This window comes from Salmo trutta, chromosome 26 (assembly GCF_901001165.1).
Source record: "Salmo trutta chromosome 26, fSalTru1.1, whole genome shotgun sequence".
NCBI lineage: Eukaryota > Metazoa > Chordata > Actinopteri > Salmoniformes > Salmonidae > Salmo > Salmo trutta.
This window is the reverse complement of record NC_042982.1, coordinates 13,636,915-13,662,753: the sequence shown is the minus strand read 5'-3', so window position 1 is coordinate 13,662,753 and position 25,839 is coordinate 13,636,915. Positions and strand designations below refer to the sequence as shown.

General features: G+C 45.3%; 1 protein-coding gene across 5 annotated transcripts in view; it reads left to right on the top strand.

Annotated features, from left to right (window-relative positions):
* The first annotated feature begins 3,514 nt into the window (after positions 1-3,514).
* Positions 3,515-25,839, top strand: part of LOC115163178 (alpha-actinin-4) — a 45,924-nt gene continuing 23,599 nt past the window's right edge. For 3 of the 5 annotated variants that reach the window (XM_029714845.1, XM_029714844.1, XM_029714849.1), the window contains exon 1: positions 3,516-3,841. In XM_029714845.1, coding sequence (XP_029570705.1) covers positions 3,707-3,841 — 135 coding nt within the window. In that variant the 5' untranslated portion in view covers positions 3,516-3,706. Of the gene's footprint in view, positions 3,842-25,839 lie in introns of all 5 variants that reach the window. The other 2 variants (XM_029714848.1, XM_029714846.1) reach the window with 1 other exon arrangement.

The window sequence follows — 25,839 nt, the reverse complement described above, 5'->3', positions numbered from 1 at the left end:
CATCATAGCAACTAAGTGCATGCTGTCATTTTGTTTAACGTTCTGTTGCCTCCTTTTCAGCAGACTGAATAAGTGTAGAGAAGAGGACTTTGACACTGGGAATGTTTTGAGAAATGTATATTCTGCAGAGAGACCTTGACTTTTGGTATGTGTAAATATCCGCTTCAAAGCATCACACTCTATGGACGGTCTTGATATACAGTACCAGTCAAAAGTTTGGACACACCTACTCATTCCGTGGTTTTTCTTTCTTTTTACTATTTTCTACATTGTAGAATAATAGTGATGACATCAGAACTATGAAATAACACACATGGAATTATGTAGTAACCAAAAAAGTGTTTTATTTGATATTCTTCAAAGTAGCCACCCTTTGCCTTGATGACACTTGGCATTCTCTCAACCAGCTTCATGAGGAATGCTTTTCCAACATTCTTGAAGGACTTCCCACATATGCTGAGCACTTGTTGGCTGCTTTTCCTTCACTCTGCAGTCCAACTCATCCCAAACCATCTCAATTGGGTTGAGGTCGGGTGATTGTGGAGGCCATGTCATCTGATGCAGCACTCCATCAATCTCGTTCTTGGTCAAATAGCCCTTACACTATTTGGGCTCCCGAGTGGCGCAGCGGTCTAAGGCACTGCATTTCAGTGCTAGAGGCATCACTACAGACACTCTGGTTCGATTGCAGGCTGTATCTTGACTGGTCGTGATTGGGAGTCCCATAGGGCGGTGCACAATTGGCCCAGCGTCGTCCGGGTTTGGCCGGTGTAGGCCGCCATTGTAAATAAGAATTTGTTCTTAACCGACTTGCCAAGTTAAATAAATATATATATTTTTAAATACACAACCTGGAGGTGTGTTTTGGTTCATTGTCCTGTTGAAAAACAAATTATAATAAAGTGCAAACCAGATGGGATGGTGTATCACTGGAGAAAGCTGTGGTAGCCATGCTGGTTAAGTGTGCCTTGAATTCTAAATGAATCACTGACAGAGTCACCAGCAAAGCAACCCCACACCATCACACCTCCTCCTCCATGCTTCACGGTAGGAACCACACATGCGGAGGTCATCCGTTCAACTACTCTGCGTCTCACAAAGAAGTTCGAACCAAAAATCTCAAATTTGGACTCATCAGACCAAAGGACAGATTTCCACCGGTCTAATGTCCATTGCTTGTGTTTCTTGTAAGTCTCTTATTATTATTGGTGTCCTTTAGTAGTGGTTTCTTTGCAGCAGTGAACTTTTAACAAGGCACACCTGTTAATTGAAATGGATTCCAGGTGACTACCTCATGAAGCTTGAGAGAATGCCAAGAGTGTGCAAAGCTGTCATCAAGGCAAAAGGTGGCTACTTTTAAGAACCTCAAATATAAAATATATTTTGATTTGTTGAAAACTTTTTGGGTTACTATATGATTAGATATGTGTTATTTCATAGTTTTGATGTCTTCACTATTAAAAAGTAAAAATAAAGAAAAACCATTGAATGAGTAGGTGTGTCCAAACTTTTGACTGTTACTGTATGTATAGTCAAAAAAGCACATCCCAGACCCAGGGGGACTGTGGCAAACGTTCAAGCTATTTCCTGTTGCGCCATTATTACGCTTGTGTTAGATAACTCAGAAGCAAAAAATTGAGCTTGAAGAAGTACAGCTGCTCATTTTGTACTTCTCCCAACACACACACCCCAGACTTATTAAACAATCTTGAATAACTGAAATTAGGATCAGCAAACATTGATATCAAAGGAGAACAGCTGTAGATGCACACCTTGAATTAATTGTACTTTTCATCATGTATTAGCTTCACCCGCAACAGGCTGAATTTGGGGATTTAAAAAAAAGAGGTGCCAAATATAGGCCTAACTGTCATTACAATGAGATAGAATTCATTCTAAAATTGATATGATGCTTTGATGTGTAATCATTTAACCGTGACATTGTACACACCACAATGATTCCTTATAGTAATGGGGATGGAGTCCAATGCCAATGGGATTTCTGTATTTCAGAAAACGATTAGGAATGTGGCACTATGTGGCAGTCATGAAAACATCCCAAAACATGAAAGGGAGCGATGGCGGCCTGCGATCATTTATATGGTATGTTGGGCCTCGCTGATGATAATTGGCATGGACACACAGTTAGAGCGTGACCTACTTAATGTAGTGTCTGGGCATGTCAGCCAGACCCAGCCTATGAAATTTGAATGGTAAATATAAGCCGCTTTACACACGACAAGCTTTCAAACAAAAGCATAGGACGAAGTGAATTTCATACGGTTTAGGTTTCGATGCACCTGCATGAAGGACTATTAGTTTGGGCACCAGTGAGGTAGCACAGGCTCTCCATGAGGGGACAACAAAAATCTGAGTAGGGTAACAATTCCAATGGGCTCACTGGCTAAATGATTCATGGTGTAGCATGTCCTCATTAATATTATATAAAATGGGTGGGTCTTGTTATAGGCTCCATCTGATTCTTGTCTTGCAAGAAGAAGAAACATTGTAGAATGTTGCAGATAGAAATTCCATTAATAAAGCTGCCGCAATTCATTTTAGAGAGGCATGTTTGTTCTACATAGCATATTTCTATCCGAACGTTCCAAAATGTGCTGCTGAAAGCGCCCCTGTGTAGAGTCATATACTTAGACTAATATATGACTGCCCTGTGTAGTGTGTAGCTTGCGCTTAAAGTAACTGTCCAGATTTCTATTAAATATGACCTAAAATGAATTACAATATGAGATAAATAGTTTTCCTTACATTTCTTTAAAAGTATGTTAAAAAGCAGCTTTTCTGTGTTGGAATGGTGTGGGCGTACCCCTACAATATAATGGTGTGGGTGTATACTGGTTGTTAAAAAATATGACTGTGAGTAGACCCCTGATTGGCCAGCGTATCCTCCTCAGGACATCATCCTCTATGAGGAAATAGCAGGCATTTTTTTAGATATAAGTTTGAGGTTGGGTTTTTAATTTTTTTTTCTCTCAAATGTATGCTTTGGCCACGTATAAGATGAGTCAACAACATTATTTGGATATGAGTTAACAGAATATGAACTTCTAAAAGTGAAATTTTAGCTGGACAGTTACTTTAATATTCTATGGATATTATACAAGTAGTAGTTATCAGAACTACTGTAGTATAGACCTCCAAATAATGTTTTAATTCGTAAATCTGTCTATATTGGCTGCAAATACATTTGTGCATTATTTTATTTCACCATTGTATCGTTTCAAGGGGCTGGCATAAATTGCATCCACATTTTGATACAATGTTGCAATTATATAGCAACATGTACAGACTTCCATCTGCAATGATTTGCGCTACTTGACAAAGGCATTAGGTTACACATCAGGCATAATACTTTTTAGAACAATACTTTTAGTAGGCTATAGTCTACTACTAAGTTATGTGTTCTCCAGCCTTTTGGGGGCAGTTTTCCGTCAGCTCTTGAATAATAAGCAGATACTTAATATTCATGACCTATTTGGCCCTGGCAACCTACTCTAGTTTTGTAGGAGCAGCTCTTTGCTTGCGACCACACCATTCCCTCCTCGGTTGGAGATTAAGCGTTCTTGTAGCGGGTATTTTCCGTGTATAGATCGGATATTCCTGACCGAACGTTGAAAGCAAATAGAGTTACCGCAACTGGGTCACATCCCCTTTTATTTCTCTTTCTATAGCTTGACTACCATACACTATGGTAGATTATCACGCTTCTAATAGTCAAGCATCGTCTGGAGGACCAGCCGTTTACATGGACCCAAGAGAACAAGAAAATGACTGGGACCGGGACCTGCTGCTGGACCCGGCCTGGGAGAAACAGCAGAGAAAGGTAAAATGGCAGGGAGAGCTCGGGGACTGAATTTCGGCCCTGGTTGCCTCTATAAAGCAACGACATTTTATACCGTCTCAATGTAACGAACTTTCCTGTGTCGATATGGTATACGTTTAACAAGAAATGGGCTATAAAACTCTTTCCACAAGCGTCATTTCGACAACAACCGGTATTTTCTCAGTCGACTGGGGACAACGGTGATTTGTTTAATTTTATTGGAATGAAACATTGTAGCCTATCTAGTTCTGGCGTTTATATAGCCTTGTTAATTTTCCAGGCGATATTTCTTCCATTTTTCTTGAGAATAACCAGATTCAAGATGGCCAACGTAATATGCATAATTTCGATGTGACTCAAAAATAGCATAAGGAATGGTGTCCTCAAAGTGCTATCAGATGTTCTGGGTCGAAGCAGATAAAACACTGCTCTGTTCAATTGTTTCTTATCTACTTGCTCTGTCGCACATCGTCGCAGCACCATGTCCAGATGAACATATTTTTACGGTTTTTAGACTTGATTTAATCATGTAATGCTCGAGCCTTTGTAACTATGATCAAGCCCCGGAACTGTGAAGTAGGAACAATTGATGATTTGAAGCAACGTTGCTTGACAGTCTGGGATGATTGAGGGTGTGTAGTGCTGAGTAGTAGCGCTACACATCTTACTGTCAAAATGATTAGCGTTATTTTTAGTGGAGTGACACCACACCGAGCATTATATTAAAGCACATCGTTACTCAGCGTTTAGACGCTCAGCATGATTCATTAAACGAATTGATATAGCCTAACCATGCGTTCAGCTTTACCCTCTCTGTATGTCGATATACTGTAAATATGTCTGCCTATAAAAGGAAGGCCAAAGTTTCCTCCCAGGAAGAAAAATAATCAATGATTTACTCAGATGGCCTATAAACGCAGGCAATGGGGACTAATTAACTGAAATTAACACCGGTTATTGAGGAATGTATAGATTTTTGTAACAGTTAAAACGTGTATCCTTAAATGTGAGGAATAAAAAAACACGCTACTGAAATTCAACATGGGGTTTGATTGGATGAGAAATTGGGGGAGGCGTGACATTGATTTACTTCAGAGAAGTCTGCAGAATGAAGGGCACATTCCTGTGGTGTTTTCACTGCTGCTGTGCCAGTTGCATACAGTTACTGAATGCCTCCCACCAATGAGTCTATACTTAATGTAACGTAGCCTATGTATTTAGACCTACTGCATGTATGTGGAAATCAGGCGTCAAGAGGAGGCATTAAGCGGTGTATGGACGAAGTGCTAATGTCAAAAGAAACCGTCAGTTATCTATGAATAGCCTACCTAAAGTGTTTTTTCCCCCCAACACCCAAGTTTCGTCCTGCTCGGTCTAGTCCAGTTTACTACACTGGGTACAACTTAACACACTTCAGAGAGCTCCATTTCAGCTTGAGAAACATTAAGTCCAACCTAATGCCTTAAATCAACTGCAGGCTGAGACATGTTGTACTACACACAATTCTGTGAGGCCATTCTTTTTGTTTTATTGCAATTCTAGTGGGGGAAATGTTGGAATCAGTGTTCATGCAAATATCTCTCGATGTCAGTTTGCCAACCCACTTCAAAGCAAAGGGCATTCAGCCACCAAATATATGCAAAAGGTTAAAAGCCAACCAAAACTCAATCACTGTCAGTCTGATGTGATGGCAACACTTTTTCATACACTGTACACTGTTATGGTCTCTCACATTATTCAATGGAAGGGGAATTTGAGTGGGAATTTGTATCACTCCTCATTTCCCTATATTCACTGCACTATCAAAGTGCCTGCCTGTTTGCATGACTGTGATTTGTTGTTGACTGACAGTCTTACAACTCAGCCCCACCGAGAGAAACGCTTATTCTCTCCAAACCTGACTCACCGTGTCACAGTGCCCTGATTTGCATAGATTAGCCCACTGCCAAGGTGGGCAGTGTTCTACATTTCTTCCTTCCCCTCCCAGTTCCCTAAGCTATTCATTAGACTGGCTGAATCAGTCAGTTTGGGCCTGGCTGGCTGGTTTGGTTTCTCTACAAGTGGCCATGGCTGTTTTAGGGAATTGTGGCACAAAGCACAGGAGTACTGGGAGTGGCTGATTTTGATTTCCATGTTAAAATAAGCCAGTTCTCTCTCCTTTGTTGATTTTATGTGACTGGGGCTGATGTAGGGATGAGCAGGTAAGTCTTGATTGTGGGTGTGGATATTCCTGTCTCTGCCCATAGAGAAACTACACCTGAGTTTCAATTGTTTTATTTGCCTGAGGGCCTTCTAGCTGGCCACTTTTTTACAGGTGTAGACTCTGTTTTTTTATGTTTCAAGTGGTCCCTCCCTAATCTCACGTCAGTGCTCGACCTGTCATCTGCCTGGGAGCAATACTGCTGACCCTGATCTGAAATCAGCTGAATGTAAAACAACCAGGCAGCGAGAGGGACAGAGCAGAATGGAATGTAACCCCTCTCCCTCGCTCCCTTTTTTGCTTACTCCCTCTTCTCTCTCTCCCACAGCAAGAGCATGCAGGGGGAAACATTCCATTTGTGGCCCATTATAGCTAGTTTCAGGGGGGTGGGGTGTCCTGTGTTTTTTTTGCCTGACTGAAAAAGAAGGGGGTTTTGCAGGATTGCAGATGTGGACAATGTGGCGCGCTGGGAAAGTCCTCCAGGGCAGGCAGGCTGGCTAACAGGGAAATTGCGTGCTCACATATTGAGGGCAAGGGGTGTCGTCCTACCCATCTTTGGGTGCACTTGTTTTTGAAGTGGTCGGGGGGGGGCTGTTTGTGTTTTTCCGTGTCAGCCATTCTTTCTGGTCTGTTTCTCGCTCCCCCTCCTGTTTGTTTGTGGGGCTACATTTTAGGGGAGTGTGGAGATGTCCATCATTACTTCACATGGTAGAGGCCATAGATGGGGTCTTTGAAAACAACCCACATGCTATAGTAGTGTTGCTATTGGCTAAGGTTAGTGACTTGTACATCTTGTATATTCTACTTATCACTAGTACTACTACTCTGAGTTTCTGTTGGGAGATTGTGTTCTGAGCTGGTGCCAACATGCCACTGTGTTTGGCAATAGATATCAACCCCCAAATCTCATTTTGGATTGTTTAAAGTCAGGAGTCAAATATCTGCAATGTGCAGCTCCCCTACTTCCGTCTGTGGTTTCTGTCTGTATGTGTGAGATGTGATATATTTTTTACATCAACTTGAAGTACTGCTTGTTTGTAAGTGTGTGTATGTTTCTGTGCTTATTTGACCAGGCCCTGTGCTTTTGGGGACTCGTAGGCAATTGGGAGAAAGGAATGTGTGTTTAGGTGTGGTGGTCTGTGCAGAAGGGGAGGGACTGCATTATTATGGGGGAAAAGAGGGGAGTGGGAGGGGGCTTTAGGAGAGAAGTTAGTTTCTCCACATAGCAGAGAAATGACTGTGGGGTTTTGCCATGGGTTGGTGGTAAACATTGTTCCATCTAACCAAAGTTCCCCCTCCTGTTTCATGTTCTGGCAATTTAGCCAGTCAACGCTAGTAGATTGGTGTGTGTGGAAAAATAAATGCATGAGCAGTCAGCAAAGGTGTGTGTGTGTGTGTCTAGCATATGTCTGTTCAGATAAAAGCCTCACCAAGGCCACAGCGCAGGTAGCATTTTTGGCAGTTGTGGACTAGTCATTATTTAGTCTACCTGTGAGAGCCAAGCTTAGTGACGCAGGGGAGCCAGACCACAGTGCTGCTCAGCAGGGCTCTTAGCAGGTGGCCCTCTGTGCTGCTATTAAAAGCACCACTACTGCAATCCACTGTCTAATCATGGCCTTGTGTCGGAGACTCTAGTTTCATAGATGCCCATATATTATTTGTATGTATTCTAATGCAGAAGTGGGCTAAGTTAGCAGGCTAAGTAACCCATACAAACTATGACCGGGTTAGGCAACCCTGTTCCTGGAGTGCCACAGGTACTGCAGGGTTTTGTTCCAACTAGGCTCCACACCTGACCAACTGAGCTAATTGATCAGTTCAGCGATTGCCTATATTCCACACACCTAGTTTTCCAGGTCGGTTAAATCAAAAACATGCCTGTGACCCTCCAGGACCTGGGTTGCCTACCCCTGCACTATGAGATACCTTTCTTTAGAAGTTCAGATTAAGCATCTTGCTTTAGTTAAAAATGGCAGTTCTAACACATTTCCGATCTGAGTCACCACCACCAACACTTGCTTTTAGTCACCAGTGCGTTTGTCTAGCTAGCTCTACCACAACGCTCATAGTCAAGGACTTAAGTGTAGGACCTGAAATACTGTCCTCGAGCGCAGCCTACCAGGTTTCACTAGATGTCATTTCTATCTCTGTCAATTGACCCATGTTACTGGTCTTGCCAAGTGCCACCACCGCAGCAGCAGTAGATGTCCCCAATCTGTGCTGGAAGTTAACCCTGGCCTGAACCCCACCCATCATCTGTCCCACAAATCCCCTGAAACCCCCTCAGGAAAGACTGTCTGGATAAAAGGCTGGTTGTAATATTTCAGATCCAGTCAGTGTCAGGCCACAGGGAGACTCTGTTACTGGGAGCAGATGTGCACGGAGACTACTTTGTACTTTACATCAAGATGTTGCTTCAGAGAAACATGTTGTGTGTTTGTATGAGTCTGTTACAGCAAGCTGAAGGCTTTCATCTCTGCTATTGGAAAGGCTCCTCCACAGTGAAACACAGACATTTTGGCTGGTAGAATGCCTACTACAGCTATGCAGTCCACCTGAATTCTCAATGAACCAGAGACCAGTTACTTTTAAAGGTGAACTTTGACTGGGTCATCAACACCACATGCCATCAATGGACGGCTCTATCCAAACCACATCAGTGATGTACTCCAGGCAGTTACAGTCTGGCGCTATACCATTTGGTAATGATCTGCCTTGGGCCACACCGTTTTTTTAAAGTTGACTCGCAATAGAAAAAGTTTCTACCATTGACTCCATCCTCCCACTGACTTGTCATTGAGTTTTAATGTATCTAGTGTTTGTTTAACCGCAGGACTTGGTGTTTGAGCTCCATCAAGCTCTGGTAGCAGGCTGCCCCCTGACATGACCCCACCCTTATCCCAGCTGGAGGAGAGGCAGCTGGATGAGGGGCCTTAAGAACATGGCTCTGGTGGAAGGGCTAAGGAGTATCAGGAAGGCATGGTCAGAGACCCACAGTATCGGTAAGCCTTTTGGTCAGTGACTTTCCATAGCTGTGGAGAACGCTGCTCAAGGGTAACCTTGAGCTGAAGGACACATTCCCAACGACCTACTTTACAGATCTGTTTGGATAGAAGTGATGCAAGTGTAGGTTTGATGGGTTTAACCGTCGGTCAGCTGAGTTTGGGTCAGGACTGGTTGGTCTGGATAGATGTGGGTCGATCTGATACCTGCTGCTGGGGTGCGCCTAGCAGGTGTGTATTAACAACCAAAGTGAACTGCTCCCTGTCTTTTTTTTTAAGGATCTATACCAGTTAGTTCATTGGCAGATACTACTGCCTCTCACAACACCTTTTATAGGGCTCCTCCTACCCTGTAGCCATGATAAGGGAAGGTCATAAAGAGGAGCAGCTCTTTGAAGTGTTTTCTCTGAGGCCCTCTCTCACTCCTATTGTGGCTTCTCATTTTATTATTAAAGACCCTGGTAAGTGGGGCACAGTGTGAGAGAGGGTCTCAACTAGGCCTGTTGGGACTTGGGATGTTGTTAATCGCCCTTGGAAAACAACAGAAAATAAACAAGTGCCTAAACACACACACACACACACACAGTCCCTCTCTGACTGTGTCGCTGTCTGCCGGTTCGAGGTTTCACCCTGCATCCAGTCAGAGAGGGCACAGAGAGAATCAACCACAGCAACACTTCCTCTGTCCTTGGCCCATTGTTTGCATCTAATGTCTGCAGCGCCACTGAAAGACTCAAGTGTACAGGGCCCAGACAAAAGACTGTTTTGTAAGAGGATTAGAGCGCGGCCCACGGGAATACACAGGCTTATTTTTAGGATTTAGGCTATATATTTATATTTTTTGGCCAGCAGCCGGTTGGATTTTGTCTTCATCAGCAAGCTAGTGCGGTTTAACATTTCAGCCGTGTGGTTGGGTCCTCGTGTGGGAGGCGCTCTTTCTAGTCAGGCATTTACAGAGGCAGATCGTAAGGGAGGGAGTGAAATGCCTGGCTTTTTTCCCTCGAGTGTGTTGCAACACAAAGGCAGCTCTTCAGAGACTGTTGCTAGCACACAGACAACCTTACAAAGACCAGAAGCGTACAGCCAGACAGTTCACCCACTAGACTCAAAGGTTTGTCCTCTAACTTGAGAGGATATTCGGGCTAGGTTGGGCACAGCCATCACCGTCTCTCAAGTATGATGTGTCAAGACTACTGGCTCATCTCGTGCCGTAGATGCCCCCATTTAAACTCGCCCAGTCCCGTGGGCTTGTTTGCCGTAGTTCAGCCCAGTATGTGACTCCTACTAGAGTCTATCTCAAGGGAGTAGCAGGAAAGGGGAAGAAAGGTTGTGGTTTCTGTGGTTTTCTGTTGCTTCCTTATTCAACTCCAGTTGTTGATGTAGCCCTGAGAATCAGATCACTGTGTCTTTCAGTTCCACAAAGTAGAAGAGATTTGGTCATAAGCGTAGCGTGAGGCAGATTGGGAGCTAATACAGAGTGATGATCAGTGTTTACTGGAGAAGGAGGATTGCCCATGATGTGTGGTGTGGTGTGTGTGTGTGTGTGTGTCCTTAACCAGCCCTGTTAGTGGATAACCTGCCGGATGAGAGATGAGGAAAGGACTTTGGGTGATTTATCTCTCTCTGTCTGTACTGTGACCTGCCTTTCCGCGTTGGTCACTGGCCAGCTGACAGAGGAACCTGTCACAGCAGGCCCAGGGTGTGGGTCAGAGAGATGTTTCCCCCCCAGTGAATTCCTTCCTCTCCTATACTCACTGGGGAATCATCCAACTGCATCTCTGTTCTCCTTCCTCAAAGAGCCGTGCAGGCCAGGGAAGTGCACCAGATAATATCTTGGACAAATCAAATCAAAGCCCCCAAAGGCATTATTTAACAAGAGAGCTTTTAACAAAGAGGGCTCTGTACAGGGGGCCTTCCACCGCAGCTGTGTACTGGAAAGCCTCACAACCTGCAGCAGAGTAGCCAGCCAGACAGATGGGTGAATCTCATGTGTGAATGAATGCCTCAGTGTGTCACCGTTCACACCACCAGCTTTCACACCACCAGCGTTCACACTGTTCTCATGTGTCACACAGTACCACTGTTCTTTGAAGTGTTCTTTACATTGTTGTTAGTATGATCTTGTTCAGTCTCTCTGAGCTCAGTCTTTGGTGTTGCTCTACTACCATGGTCTTTAGGGACCAGGCCAGTGTAATTCATTTCCAGGATGTAAGAATGTGAACATATCACTTTCTGAAGCTTACACAGGACTGGTCCACGCAGCAGCCCAGAGGAGGGGGCTCCAGTGCATTATGAAAGTCATTAAGAGGGCATTACACTCAACGGCCTTGTAATATCCCCCACCTGTGTATGGTACCACCCTGGCTTAGCACCCCAGGCTTACTGACTCTGTGGGGGTCAATCTGAGATGGGCTCATTGTATCAAATCCACTTAGACTGGGGGGAGGTAGGGGTTAAGTACAGTACATGTGTTTATGACATGAAGCATCAGTGAGTTTGATTCAGCGGAGACCCCCGGAGAGGGGAGGGGAGGGGATGGGGAGGGCGGGAAAGTGGGTCGCAGCCACTCATTCTCTCCCCAGTCAGTGGTGTCAGTCAGTGATGTGGGTTGTGGCCGAGCCAGAGATCCTGCTCCGGGTAGGTTCTGAAGAGGCTCTGTCTGCCCCCCTCTTCTGCAGAGGGGCTGAGCTCCAGGGCTCCCTCCCTGCCCACTCTCACCACATCACACACATCACCCGTCACGACTGCAGAAGAGGGGTGTGTTGTCTGGTGATGTTCTCAGCCTCGCCCCCCTCCTCGTCTTCTTCATAATGTTTGGGATCAGTGTTTTGTTTAGAAAAGGCTGGTTGGATGTTTGTGTTGGGTGAGAGTTATGCGAGTCTGCTCTCGACTGTGTGTGGGTCCGATTAGGCAATGGCCATTTGGACAATAGTTAAGCAAGAATCTTGGCATACCGTGTGTGTGTGTGTGTGGAACTATGTTTGTATATGCCTTTGCAATATGTGTTGAAGAGTTTCTTGGCATCCATTTTGAGTGTGTGTGTCAGACACGAAGGGCTGTGAGTCATAAAGGGCCGGGTTAGCTGTGGAATGTCTGTCGGTGGTGGTGGCGGGTTCTTACTTCCTCCTAATGACCCACAGGACTGAATAACTCACCAGCCTCCACTGCAGGGTATCTCAGGCCACGCACATGCACACATTTGACTTTGCTATAAGAGACCTTTCCTGAGACCGGGAGCATGACGCCTTCTCCAGTGGCAGGATGTAGGGTGCTGTTTGCACAGTTAGACGCTACAGCAGTAATGTAGTGTGTTTTCTCTCTCCCTGGTGCTTGCTTTTTTTTTTCTTCTTCTGGCTCATAGGAGGTGGGGGGGGGGGGTGTGTGTGTCGTGTTTCACATTCCTTCACTTTAGAACAAACACACACACATCCAGGACACAATTGTTGTGAAAGGATGTGGGGTTTTCGTGTTAAGATGCAGGCCATTTTTTGAACAAACTTTTTCATCTGATAAAGAGGTGTTTTTGAAGAAGAAGAAAATGGTTTGCGTGTGCAGGCGTGCGGGGGGGGGGGGTGCACTTTAAGCTGTTACGTCATCGCCACAGTGACAGGCAGTTAAATGTGTTGCCTTATAAGGCAACGAGTGCGAGAGGCAGGCAACGACAGGAAGAGGCAGTTAATGTGACAATGCTGTCTACTGGGCCAGCCTGCCTTTCTCGTTTGGTTACATTTTCCTCAGGCTCGCTCTCCCGCTCCCTCTGTTTCCCTCTCTCGATCCTCCACATTGGATTTTGTTCCTGCCTTTCAAAGGCTTTCTACAAATAGCCCACACCTTCTCCTCTCACATTCTGGTTTTTGCCTTGGTCTTAAAGCCTTTGCCTGACTTAATGTTAACGAGAAAGATATTTATGATTGATTATTCCACTGCCATGTTTTGTCCTCTTATTTATTTATTTATTTATTTATTAATATATAATATATTTTTAATCCTCGGCCCCGCAGGAGGCCTTTTGCTAGGCCATCAATGTAAATAAGAATTTGTTCTTAACTGACTTGCCTACCGGTAGTTAAATAAAAAATGTAGTCTGAACCAATTTCACAAGATGCAACATTAGTTGAGTAACGTCAGGACTATGTTTCATAAAACAGGCCGTGGAATCCATAAGATCATCAACTAGATGTTTTTTTTTTCCTTAAGTGGAAGGTTGGGTTGCAGGAACATAATTACAAATTGATTGCAAGAAGCCCAAACATATGTTTGACTAAAACACAACTTCAAACCTTGCTTACATTTTGCACACCATGTGCATACGTGGGAATACTTAAACAGATTTCTTTACATTTCAAATCACTTGGAGCTGATTTCCTGATGTTTTTATTCTTGTGTCCAACAATGAGAAGGAAAAAAACTTTGGGGGCCAAGTAAAACTACCCACGAGCCAGTTAGGGACCCCTGCCATAGACCATTCATGTTTAATAGATTCTGATCTTGCAGACCAGGCTGACTACCACTACCAAAGAGATGATTCCAGGCTGTGCTAATGCTTGAGGCTGTTTCAGACATCTCTGACTCTGAGAACGTGACAGATTTAGAGGTGACAGATTTAGAGCAGATGAGGTGTAGGCTAATGAGGCCGGAGTTCCACACTGCTGCCCCGGTGGGAATGTCAAGCTCCCTTTTCTCTCTCTCTCCCACCAGGACGGCGGTCATTCCAGCTACACCCATTTGATTTGAGGAAATGACTATCCTTCCCCATAATCCTCTGTCTTTGACGAAATGGCTCGTCGGTAGTCCAGTTCAGTCTCAGCGTTGAGATGTCTGGGACAAAGGGCAGCATCAAGTTCACAGTAACCTGTTAAAAATGTGCTGTCGCTTGGCTACAGACTGAGGAGAATTTCTGTGTGTAGGTGTCAAGCAAACTGCTCACCCACACAATCTTGGCTGCCTGTCCAGCTTTACTGTTGGTGGGGGCTGCTGGAGATGTCATGTGGGCCAAAGCAGAGGAGGCGCAGGTGGTTCTGCCAAACGAGCACCCTGTTTGGTTACAGTGAAATACCTCACGCCTGGTTGAGTAAAGTGAGAACTACAGGCTTGGGGAACGTCCTACTAATAGTTGACCACAGTTGCTTTGTTTAGAGTGCTTGCGGTTGCTGTATTCGTTCCTCAGCTGTGCTTTACTGTCCTGCACTTCTTGTTTGTCTTTGTAATGGCTTCCTCTTTCAATGGCCAGGCAGAGAAAGTCCGCAGCTACTCTGGTTGGACTGCTTCACACCTACAGAGGAGGAGATGCTGTGGCTTAGCCTCTGTACAGTCAGAAAATAACATTTAAACTGTGTGTGTCGTCCATAATGTTACTCAAATAGTGTTGGTAACATAGAAAAATGACATGAATAGACAACTCACTTCTCATAGATTTGATTTAAAAAAAAATCAATTGTAGTTTGAGTGATGGGTGGAACCACACCCTTAAGTTGTGACCCATCCTCCCATCATCGTTTACCCCACAGTAGGGTAAATCTGCGCTTCTGGATGTATTATGTGGAAAGACCGTGTCATCATTGTGACCAGCTCCATTGATGCTGTCATCAATCACCGCTTACTCATAGAGGCAGCAGGAAATGTTGACTGATCTGAGCCATGTCAAAAGCATCCATCCTGTTGGGTGACTCGCCTCACACTACACTTCCTCCCTGTTTGGCAGGATTGGACAGAGTTTCCCTCCAACCCAGCACAAAAAAACATACATATCCCTAGAATGATGCAGGTACTTAATCAAGGCATATCTGCCAATCCCTCTCTGGGGCTGCCAGATTGACTAGCTCACAGAGCCATGTAATGACATCAGTTTATTTTGTGATTGGCTGAACTGCTGCGTTGTTATTGAAGGGAAAGGGGTGGATAAAGAGCTTCTGGAAAGTAAATAAATGTATTTTGGGGTGGCTGAAGTCTGCAATATGTAACTCTATCAAAGGTCTTGCAGTACAACCGCAAATTCACTCAAGGTAATTTCTCATTTCAAGCAGTAGTCAAGTTCCATTTTGATACTCTGATTGTATATAATTGACGGAAATACATTTTTATGACTACTAACATACAGAATAGTACAAGCAGGTGAAGAATCCTTTCCATAAATCATGGTCTATCAGAATGTCTGGGCCATAGACTATGGTCTGGATGTGCCCCATAGAGGTCAGTCTGCGTGCCTCCATTGTGTGGGATTCAATGGTTGTGTTTCCAGGCGTTGGCCTCGAACTGGGAGGCGACTGAAAGGGATCCTTATCTCATGTTTGCCATTTTAAGAATCTGGATAAGGCACAATCCTTAAGCGCTTGCCTCTGCGGAGGAGTGGGGTGGAGCGTTTGGGACGGAAGGAAACCCTTTTAATTGAATTTTCCATTTTATTTCCGTAACTCCTGTCATGCGTTCTACATTTACCATGTGAACCTTGCCACAGTATCTCCATCTGATGTGATTTATTTGGGTTATGTACCCAATGTATTTAATAGGTGTCCATGTCATAGTTGAGTCTGGACTGTGAGTTGGGGTAGAGGTTTGAATGGGAAAGGCCTGGTCCTCCCCTAAGACAACTGCCAAAAGGATGAGGCCTGGAGCTCACTATTTAGTCTGCACACTCTTATCTCCTTTCCGTACGGGCTGGGTTCGTTTACATTTGGCATATTCTCTGAAAGTGATCCTTGAGCGGCTATGAAAGCATTTCCTTGACAAAGAAAATAATTTGTCTTTGGGCATGAAATGGCTGTGAACTTCACATCTGAGCCATTGGACTTTGAGGATGTCATGACCTGAAAATACCATTTGAGGACTTGGACCAACTTGTCACTACCTAATTTATACTAGAGGTGTGGTTCTTGGTCAGGAAAAGTCACGAGTAACAAGGGACACCACTAGACTGCTAGATGTTCACGTGGGGCAGTCTATTGACAAAGCTCAGAATGTGGGGGATTTAACCACTTGACTGTAGTTCCTTATAACGTTTACACTTTCACTTGCTATTATAGCACATAATAAGCTCCAACACACAAAACCGTAAGATACAGCAACACAAGGGTTTAAAGTATCTCATGAACCCATGAACAAACATGACTATCCCCATCTTATCTTGAAGTGACCTCAGCTATTTCAGACACATTTTAGATGCACCAACATAGAGTATCACACTAAGTTTGACTTCATTTCCTTTGGTTGCGTTTCCTGGTTTCTACATTGTTAACTGGTGGTGTTACACTGATGGATCACTATCATTCTAATGATTCATCTCAATACAATCTTCTTCCTGGATGGATGTAGACTAAAGGATGGACTTCACCCCTCCACCACCCCCGTTTCCTGTCCTGTGGCTTGTTAAACAGGAAGTTGATTTGCAGGCTGCCGATTAGTCGGTGTTTGTGAACAGGTGGTGTGAGGTGGGAAGCGTTGCAGTGAGATTTCATACTGACTCAGGGTGACTAAGGCTGCTTACTCCAGTGACTGCAAGGGCTGTGGAGCCTAAAGTTCTATTTACTAAGTCATCCACACGGTCTCTTAAATATCCAATGTAGCTGTTTTTTAACCCTAAATCAAATTGTTTCTGGGTAACAATTAAAGCTACTATATGTAACTTTTTGGGCGACCTGACCAAATTCAGAGAAATGTGAGCTATAGATATTTCATTCTCATTGAAAGCAAGTCTAAGAAGCGGTAGATCTGTTATATGTGTGCTATTTCTATGCTTCCCGTTCTTAAGTTTTGTTTTGGAGTTTATCCTTTCGGTTTTGTACACCAGCTGAAAATAAAATTTAATTGGTTATGGAAAATATATTTCACAACTGTTTTAGATGGTATGAATGATTCTCTATTCAATGACTGCTTGTTTTGTCACAAACTGAAATTAGGCACACTATTTTAGCAACCAGGAACTTGCAGAGAGATTTCTGCATAGTGCATCTTTATGTACCTTACTGTGATTGATTGTTTCCCATTTTTAAAATGGTAGAAAAAAGAAACCAAAATAGCTTATTAGTTAAGAAGAGCAATTTCTCAAGCAATAATTCTGCTAGGATGGTCTGGGAGTGGTCTGAGCGGGGAGGGAAAAACTGGCTGCTATTGGCAGAGGTTGGGAACTTTCTTATTGTTCTAACTAATTTTCCACCTGGTGATGTCACCGGGCAGGCAAAAACTCCATCCCACCAAAACAGGCTGAAATGTCAGGCGGCCTTTTCAAACAGCTCTTACACTAAAAGGGCAGTATCACATTTTTCAAAGTATCATTACAACCTCAGTGTGGAAATGTATATAAAACACATGAAAATCACATTTTTGACAGCACTGGGCCTTTAAAATTAGGTTAGATCTTTTTTTGTAGGTAGTTTTCATCTATAGCATCACTAACACGTTAACATATGTAGCTTAAGAAACACGTTTAATGAAATCAATAATTAGCTAGTAACAGATGACATTCATTCTGTCAGTCTCTGAAACTCACTTAGATAATACCTTTGCTAGTGGTAGCAATGCAGAAATGCCAAAGGTGGTGTGGCCTTTTTATATTCAGAACCACATTCCTGTAAAGCTTAGAGAATCTCATGTTAAATACCGTTGAAGTAATATGGCTACAGGTTCATCACCTCACCTAAAGCCCATTCTGGTGGGAGCTGTTTATAGATCACCAAGTGCAAGCAGTCACTATCTGGATAACGTGTGAAATGCTTGATAATGTATGTGATATCAACAGAGGTATATTTTCTGGGTGTTTTAAATATTTACTGGCTTTCATCAAGCTGCCCACCGAAGAAAAAGCTTCAAACTGTAACCAGTGCCTGCAACCTGGTTGAGGTCATCAGTCAACCTACCAGGGTAGTTACAATCAGCACAGGAATGAAATCATCAACATGTATTGATCACATCATTATTATTGCTGCAGACATTTGCCGAATCCATCAGATGTAGTTATCACATTATATTAGCCATATTTAGGAAAACCAAAGTTCCAAAGGCTGCGCCTAATACAGTGTACAGTAGGTCATACGTGAAGTTTTGTAGTGATTCCGACATTAACTGCCTTAATGTTGCTGGACCCCAGGAAGAGTAGCTGCTGTCTTGGCAGACTAAATACAATAATAAGTGTGTGTCCCCCCCCCCACCACACTTCAGTCGTTAGAGGTCCCTCTGGCTGCATGGCCCCTTCTGGTCTCACTGTTCTTCCTGTGTTTTTGCCCATAACTCCATGACCCAAACCAGCCGCCTCTCAGAAGTTTGCTCTCGATAGACATAGCTGGCATTCCTGACATCTCTATCGTTCTAATTAACATGACAGTCATTTACCCTGGATTGTAAACTGTCATGTAAAGAATATTTGTTAGTCCATGGTGTGAAATGAGGAGCAACCAGACGCTGCACTTGACACATTTATGAAATTGCTTATTCCTGTTATTTTCTTAATGGATGCATGCTAATTAATGACTGTAAAACAGTTAAATCCCTGTGGATTGATGAGGAATTGAAAAATGATATGGTTGAGAGGGATGAGGCAAAGATAAATTACAAAGATTGATAGTAAAAAGCTTTGGAGCACCTTAAATCACATTTTGGGCAAAAAGGCAAACTCAGCTCCGTCATTAATTGAATCTGATGGCTCATTCATCACCCACTGATCTTGGCAATTACTTTAATGATTTTTTTCATTGGCATGATCAGTAAATTTAGGCATGACAAACACTGACACTTCACAGCCAAGTATATCTGATCAAATTATGAAAGACAAGCATTGTAATTTTGAATTCTGTAAAGTGAGTGTGGAAGAAGTGAAAAATTGTTTATCAGCAATGACAAGCCACCGGGGTCTGACAACTTGGATAGAAAATTACTGAGGATAAAGCAGATGATATTGCCACTCCTATTTGCCATATCTTCAATTTAAGCCTACTAGAAAGTGTGTGTGACCTTAGGCACCTGTCTAACAGAACACACAGGGTGTTTCTTTAATGGAAGCCTCGTCAACATAATCCAGGTAGAATTAGGAATTCCCCAGGTTAGGTCATACTGTTCAGTCGTGTGGTCAGGTGCCACAAAGAGGGACTTACACGGAACCCAAACCGGCTGCGCGGCTGCGCGCTATCGTGCATACATTCATTTTGTTCCCCTACACCAAACGTGATCACGAAAAAAAATAAAAAATAAATACACCTATGGAACAGCGGGGACTGTAAAGCAACATACACACACATACAGATTTTGTGTTGTAAATATGTGGTAGTAGAGTAGGGGCCTGAGGGCACAACTTAATGTGTTTGTGAAATCTGTTGTTAATGTAATGTTTTAAATTATATAACTGCCTTAATGTTGCTGGACCCCAGGAAGAGTAGCTGCTGTCTTGGCAGACTAAATACAAATAATAAGTGTTTCCCCCCCCACACTTCAGTCGTTAGAGGTCCCTCTGACCGCATGGCCCCTTCTGGCCTCACTGTTCTTCCTGCGTTTTTGTTTTTGCCCATAACTCCATGACCCAAACCAGCCGCGCCTCAGAAGTTTGCTCTCGATAGACATAGCTGGCATTCCTGACATCTCTATCGTTCTAATTAACATGACAGTCATTCCTTCGACGGCTCTCCTGGCTCTCTTCACCAACCCTCCCTCTCTCTCTCCCTTTTCCACTCACTTTCTCATCCCTCCTTTCCCTCCCCTCCACTTCCCTGATTTGAAGGGGGTCTATACTGGACCGCAGATAAAACGAACGGTGCACATATTTGGAGAGTCCCTCTCAGGTCACTGCCACAGCCCCAGCCTCTCATTAAACACTCTTTTATCCTCTCATTGAGCAGGGAGGGGGGGGGGCTAGGGTGGGCGGCCATATTGCCTGTGTCAGCTGAGCTGCCTGTGGCCTACATACTTTACCCAGCTGTGTCCCATGCTGCTGAATGGATGCTACTAGGCCTGCTAACCTCACTGTGACTGCTGCCTGGTGTCTCTTTATTGTCATCTTTTTAAGGTAACTGAGAGATTCTCATAGGACTGCCTGCTCGGCCCTGCTAAATCCTAGGCCAATAACTACAATCTCAGCATGTACGTCAAATGTGTTGTACACATTGTTAGATAATTGTCTAATTTGGTCTGTGTATTGACCATAGGAGCTGCAGGTGTTTAAGACTTGACTATTGTCACAACGTATAGGCTAATTGGCAGTTGTTGCCATTAAGCAACAGACTGTGCTCACAGTGCTCCTATTGACACACAACAGTGTATCCTCACTGTCCTGAGTGTTGACATGCTGGTCTGTAGGACGTGTGGGCCTATCCTGCTCTACCGCTGTAGCTGGACTTCTCCTCCCAGCCTGTCTCATCCCCCAGGTCTTGGCTTGTAACAGAATCTGGCCCTCGGCAGGTCACTGAAAGGGTTAACAGCGCAGTAGAGCCCCATTGCTCGGTGAAACCCAACCTGGCCTCTCACAAAGACAGGAAGCCACATAAATAAATCAACAAATAAACACTGCTTCCCCCTGCTGGAATTTTCTACCGTGCAAAGTCCAATATTTTGCCCCCGGTATTTACTCTCTCTCTCCGTTCTACCCCCCCCCCCCCCCCCCCCCCCCCCCCGCAGGAGACTTCAGAAGAAAGTCCAGTAACAACACGGCACTGCAGCACTAATACTTCTAGGTCACTATTTCTCTTTAGGCAGAGCTTCCTCTAGTTGAGTCTGACCTGGGGACAACTCTCCTGCCCACCATTGCTGTGCAACACTGTGTCCCACTCCCAAGTCTCTCTCCTTCCAAAGTGTGCCGTTGTTCACGTCCCTTCATAAAGAAATTGAGGAGTCTCCCACCAGCCCATGCCTCCACCAATCCAATGCTTTTATGTTTGTGGGCTGTAGTGAACCTCAGGAGGGAGTGATTTACTGGGACACATTCTGAGACTCTTCCCTACTAGAGGTGTACCCTACACCCATCACATAACGTGCAGATCATGTGTGGATCACTGTCATGTTGCAAAGCTTTGACACTCATGTTACGTTGTACCTTCATGCGTCATGTTCACACCTCAACCAAATCGCGTTTCCTCCTCTCATCATCTCTGTTTTTCTGGGCGACCATAAGAGAGCCCACTAGAGATGTCAGGATAAACCCTCATTAATCAGACTGTCTGCTTCTGTTTACAGCAGTTTGCCCTAATGGTCACTTCTACTGGCAAACTGAAACAACACTTTCTCACTGGATGAGAATCTGTACTCCGATGAGTTCCTCTTTGTAGTGATGGCTTGTCAGCACACGAAGAGGGAGGTGTGTGTGTGTGTGTGTGTGTGTGGTATGTTTTTTTTAAAAGTTTTTTTAATGATCACCTGTCCAGACCTGACAGGGTAATGAGAGCAGAGTGACTTCAACACCAGGGCATACTCTTTAAAGACTTCTGTAATAGATGGCCCTTCCCAGGGAGGGAGCGAGTCGCAGGGAACAGCCCAGGGCTTCTGTAGTATAGAGGCAGGATCAGGGAGGGAGCCAGTCATAGGGAACAGCCCAGGGCTTCTGTAGTATAGAGGCAGGATCAGGGAGGGAGCCAGTCATAGGGAACAGCCCAGGGATATACTACTCAACCATTAACCATCTCTAACAGAAAGTCTCTGGGAAATGGTTGAGGGTGAGTGCTCACTACTTATGGTAGCTTGCTAGATTATTGCCATGTATGAGTTTGGACTGGAGACCGGAGCTATGTAGATTGAATCCTGGTCTGTAGGGCCTACAGCAATAAAAACATGCTGGCCATCAAAGAATCCAATTCCCTCAAGGTTGCCTTTTGTGTTGCTGTATTGAGTCAGTGATAAAAGGTGGGCAACACGGAAGAATGGAAGACCAAGGTGGAGTGGTGCGTCACTGTCTATGGTACAGCTGACCTTGAGAGAATGCTGATATTGTACAAACAGCTGTTTATGAATTCAGCTGGAGTCTGGCTCTCTGGCTCTCTGGCTCTCTGGCTCTCTGGCTCTCTGGCTCTCTGGCTCTCTGGCTCTCTGGCTCTCTGGCTCTCTGGCTCTCTGGCTCTCTGGCTCTCTGTGTGTTGCAGAGGCTGAACACTGGGGGAAATGAACCCTGCCAGTGCTTTTGCATTTTAGTGCACCCTAACTTCTCACTAGTCCTGTGTGCCCTATGGATGTGCTGATGCTCTGCATGGTTCCCTAGGGGGGAGGGGGGGGGGGGGGGTGGTGTGTGTGTGTGTGCGCGCACGCGCGCGCAAGGTGAGAGGTGGTGTTATAGAGCAGCAGGGTGTGTGTGTGTGCCTCTCCCCTAAAGCTGCCACAGGGGGTAGATGAGAGTCGGCACTGTACAGCCATCCCAGATTCCTCCTGCTCCAAGTGTGTTTGTGTGCTCTTGTCAGGAAAATGCTATTACTCCTAATTAATAGTCAACTAGTGAAATAGTGTGGCAGGTGGGCAGGCACAATGAGCTACCTGTTAGTGTGTTTGAACAGAGTGGCTATTATGCGACTACTGCCTGAGACGATGGGCACCTCAGACCTCTAGTGCCTTGGCCACCAGGCAGACCTAGCTAATTGAGCCGTAGCCTAAGAATAGGTGGCCTTGTGTTGGCCGAGGTGTTGATGACTGACTCCCAGACCTCTGCCTGCCTGCTACCTTCCACCCCCCTCCCTGTACTCACTCACATGTGGACGACACGCTCCTCTGCTGTTGCCTCTGACGAAATCCTCACAGGAGCTCCATGATAACACAAAGCCCCCTCCACACCTCATACAGGAGCAGTTATAATGACAATAACTTTAGAATCACTAGCGTGGGAGCTTCCTCCCTGTTAATTGGTTTCCTCACCTCTGTGACTGTTGAGAACACACACTCCCAGTACCCACCACCAGGCCATGTCCCCGACTGGGCCTGTCAGCCGTTGTCCCGAGGCCTTAAGGACTTTAGTGAGCACACATGATTGAGGCGTAGCTACTAGCTGATGCTCCCAGAGCTAAGCTGGCCCTGCTGCATGTTGCTGCCTGCCTTGTTTTCTGACTGGGAGACAGCGTGGACATGTACGTAGTTACAGAACGAGCACAATATGGTGAGAGAGTGAGCTCATCAGTGAGTGATTGGGTGGGCTGTCATTCATTACAGCAGTGGGGAGGATGTGGGGGGGGGTCACATCATGGAGTCATGCAGAAGGCACGGCGGTTGTGCAACAGCGTTGTGTTGCGAGCCTACCTCATTCTTTCTAGGTGCAGCCAGCCACACCCTTACCTGTGTTAGTGTGTCACAAAAGCAGGTGTTTGATTAGGGTGCTGCGTGCGTCGTCAGGGAGAGTGTCAGAAGGAAGAAATGGGTGTGTAGGTTGTCAGTTCTTGCGTCTCCCTTGCATTCCTGCTCGGGGAGTGCTGCTGGTAGGTTGGCTGGCAGGCAGAGACCTGAGTCGTTTGTCTACTTGTTGTCTAAAACCTGGGCTATCCATTGATCTACATGACCCTTAAGTTAACACTTGTGTGGCCAAAGGTGACCTTTTTCTGTGGTCAAATTGAGCAGAACACAGAGTTATTCTGATCCTCATTAGTCAAGCGTGGACATACCGGTAGCTTTGGAAAGAGAAATGCATGGCTTTTACCTCCAGATAGTAAGACACTGTCTCACGGTTTCCTCCCGGCTGTTGCCCTGTGTGTGTGTGTCCAATTTTAGTCCAGGTCTTTGTTTGTAGACTGAGAGAGCAGAGTTCCCTGTAATCCACTTGACCTGTTTTCCTAGGACCTGTCCTGAGTGGCAAAGATCCTGCTCTGTCCTTCAACATGACAACAATAGTGTCTTCTAGTTGTTAGTGCTGCACACCTCATGTACACTCCACCAGCACGCTCCACCAGCACGCTCCACCAGCACGCTCCACCAGCACGCTCCACCAGCACACTCCACCAGCACACTCCACCAACACGTACCTGGCCATAGAAGGGCAAACTATTTGCTCACTATGGAAATTGATTCAACGTTTGAGCAACGCTGAGGTGTAAAATGCCATTGCTAATGCAAACAGGTCTGCCATGCCCAATCACTTCCTGACTTAGAGATACACACCTGTGTCCCTGTGTGACATCATGCCTGTTAGGGATATGGCGCCGGAGCCTTGGCGCTTCCTATTAGGGTTAGTAATAATCTAGTGGTGTCGCTGAACACTGTTACCACAACAAGGAAGTAGAATACAATAGATATTTTCAACTGGTGGTTTTGTATCATACAGGCTATTGGTGTCTAGCTAGAGTAATTAGAATGTGACCTGTTTTACTCGGTCTATGTTGAAGTTAGTTTGTTGTGTTGGTAATTATCTGTGCATGTTAATGGTGCTGTGCTGCGCCACATCCCTGCTCTGTTACAGATAGCTAGCTACACCGTGCGGGAGCATTGTTTGCAGGGGATGTTTGGGTGTCAGCCCTCCTCTCCTGCCCCACCCCTGTCCCTGTGGGTCCCGGTCTCGCTCAGACAGGGGCTGGAGGGCAGGGAGGGTGCTGAAGGGACTCATTATATACATGCTGCTCAATGGGCCCTTTGTGTGGCCGCCCAGTGGAATGGGGAGAGTGGCAGGCCCAGGCCCAGCACCCTGTCATAATGTTGTCGTACTTCAACACACATCGTAACACCCTGCCATGCCTATCCTAGGGGGAGGGGAGACTGGGAGGGATGATCAACTGATCCCAACTCGGGGTTGGGAAACAAGGGGCGATACGGGGAGACGGTGAAACAAAGTTATAAAGGGGGGGGCAAGCGGAGTGTTCAAACGGTAGCTCAGAGGTTAAATGGAGCCATGGTAGGTCTCGTTGACTCTGGACAAGGAGAGAGGCGTACGAGGGTTGGAGGCGTACGAGGGTTGGAGGCGTACGAGGGTTGGAGGCGTACGAGGGTTGGAGGCGTACGAGGGTTGGAGGCGTACGGGGGTTGGAGGCGTACGGGGGTTGGAGGCGTACGGGGGTTGGAGGCGTACGGGGGTTGGAGGCGTACGGGGGTTGGAGGCGTACGGGGGTTGGAGGCGTACGGGGGTTGGAGGCGTACGGGGGTTGGAGGCGTACGAGGGTTGGAGGCGTACGGGGGTTGGAGGCGTACGGGGGTTGGAGGCGTACGGGGGTTGGAGGCGTACGGGGGTTGGAGGCGTACGGGGGTTGGAGGCGTACGAGGGTTGGAGGCGTACGAGGGTTGGAGGCGTACGATAACCCAGTCAGGAAGGAACACTATTTAGCTCACATTTCAGGCGCCTAGTTTCCTTCTCTGTGGGGTTTTTTTCTTCCTATTTAAAGAAAGACAAGGAGTTTGGGGAGAACATTTTTAACCTTCCACTAATGAATAGTGTGTGCCACAAGTTTTCAAAATAAGCAGATTAAAAACACATGTTTTCCAATTACTGTCACTAGAAAGAAAGTGCCTCGTGACTTAATGTTGTTGGGATAAAACGCAAAAAAATGTTTTGCTTTGGTGCTGGTCTAGTTTTTAATAATGTGTACAGTTAGCCTGGTCCCAGATCTGTTTTGCGCTATTATGTCAACTACTTGTCATGCAAGCCCTTTTAAAGAATACGCCACTGAACACAGAAACATGTTCGGCATGACAGTGAGGGACGAGGAGTTAACGTGATGGTACAAACGGATATCTGACCATGATAGCGTACACTGCAGTATAGCAACCTTACAGCTCACTCACTTATCTCATGAAGCACTCTGGTAAAGACTGACTCTTAGTTGAATTAAAGAGATCAGGGCCTATATTCACAAAGAGGCTCGGCGTAGGAGTGCTGCATTGGGATCAGTTTTGCCATTTTTATATCCTAATGAATAAGATTGTATGTCCCG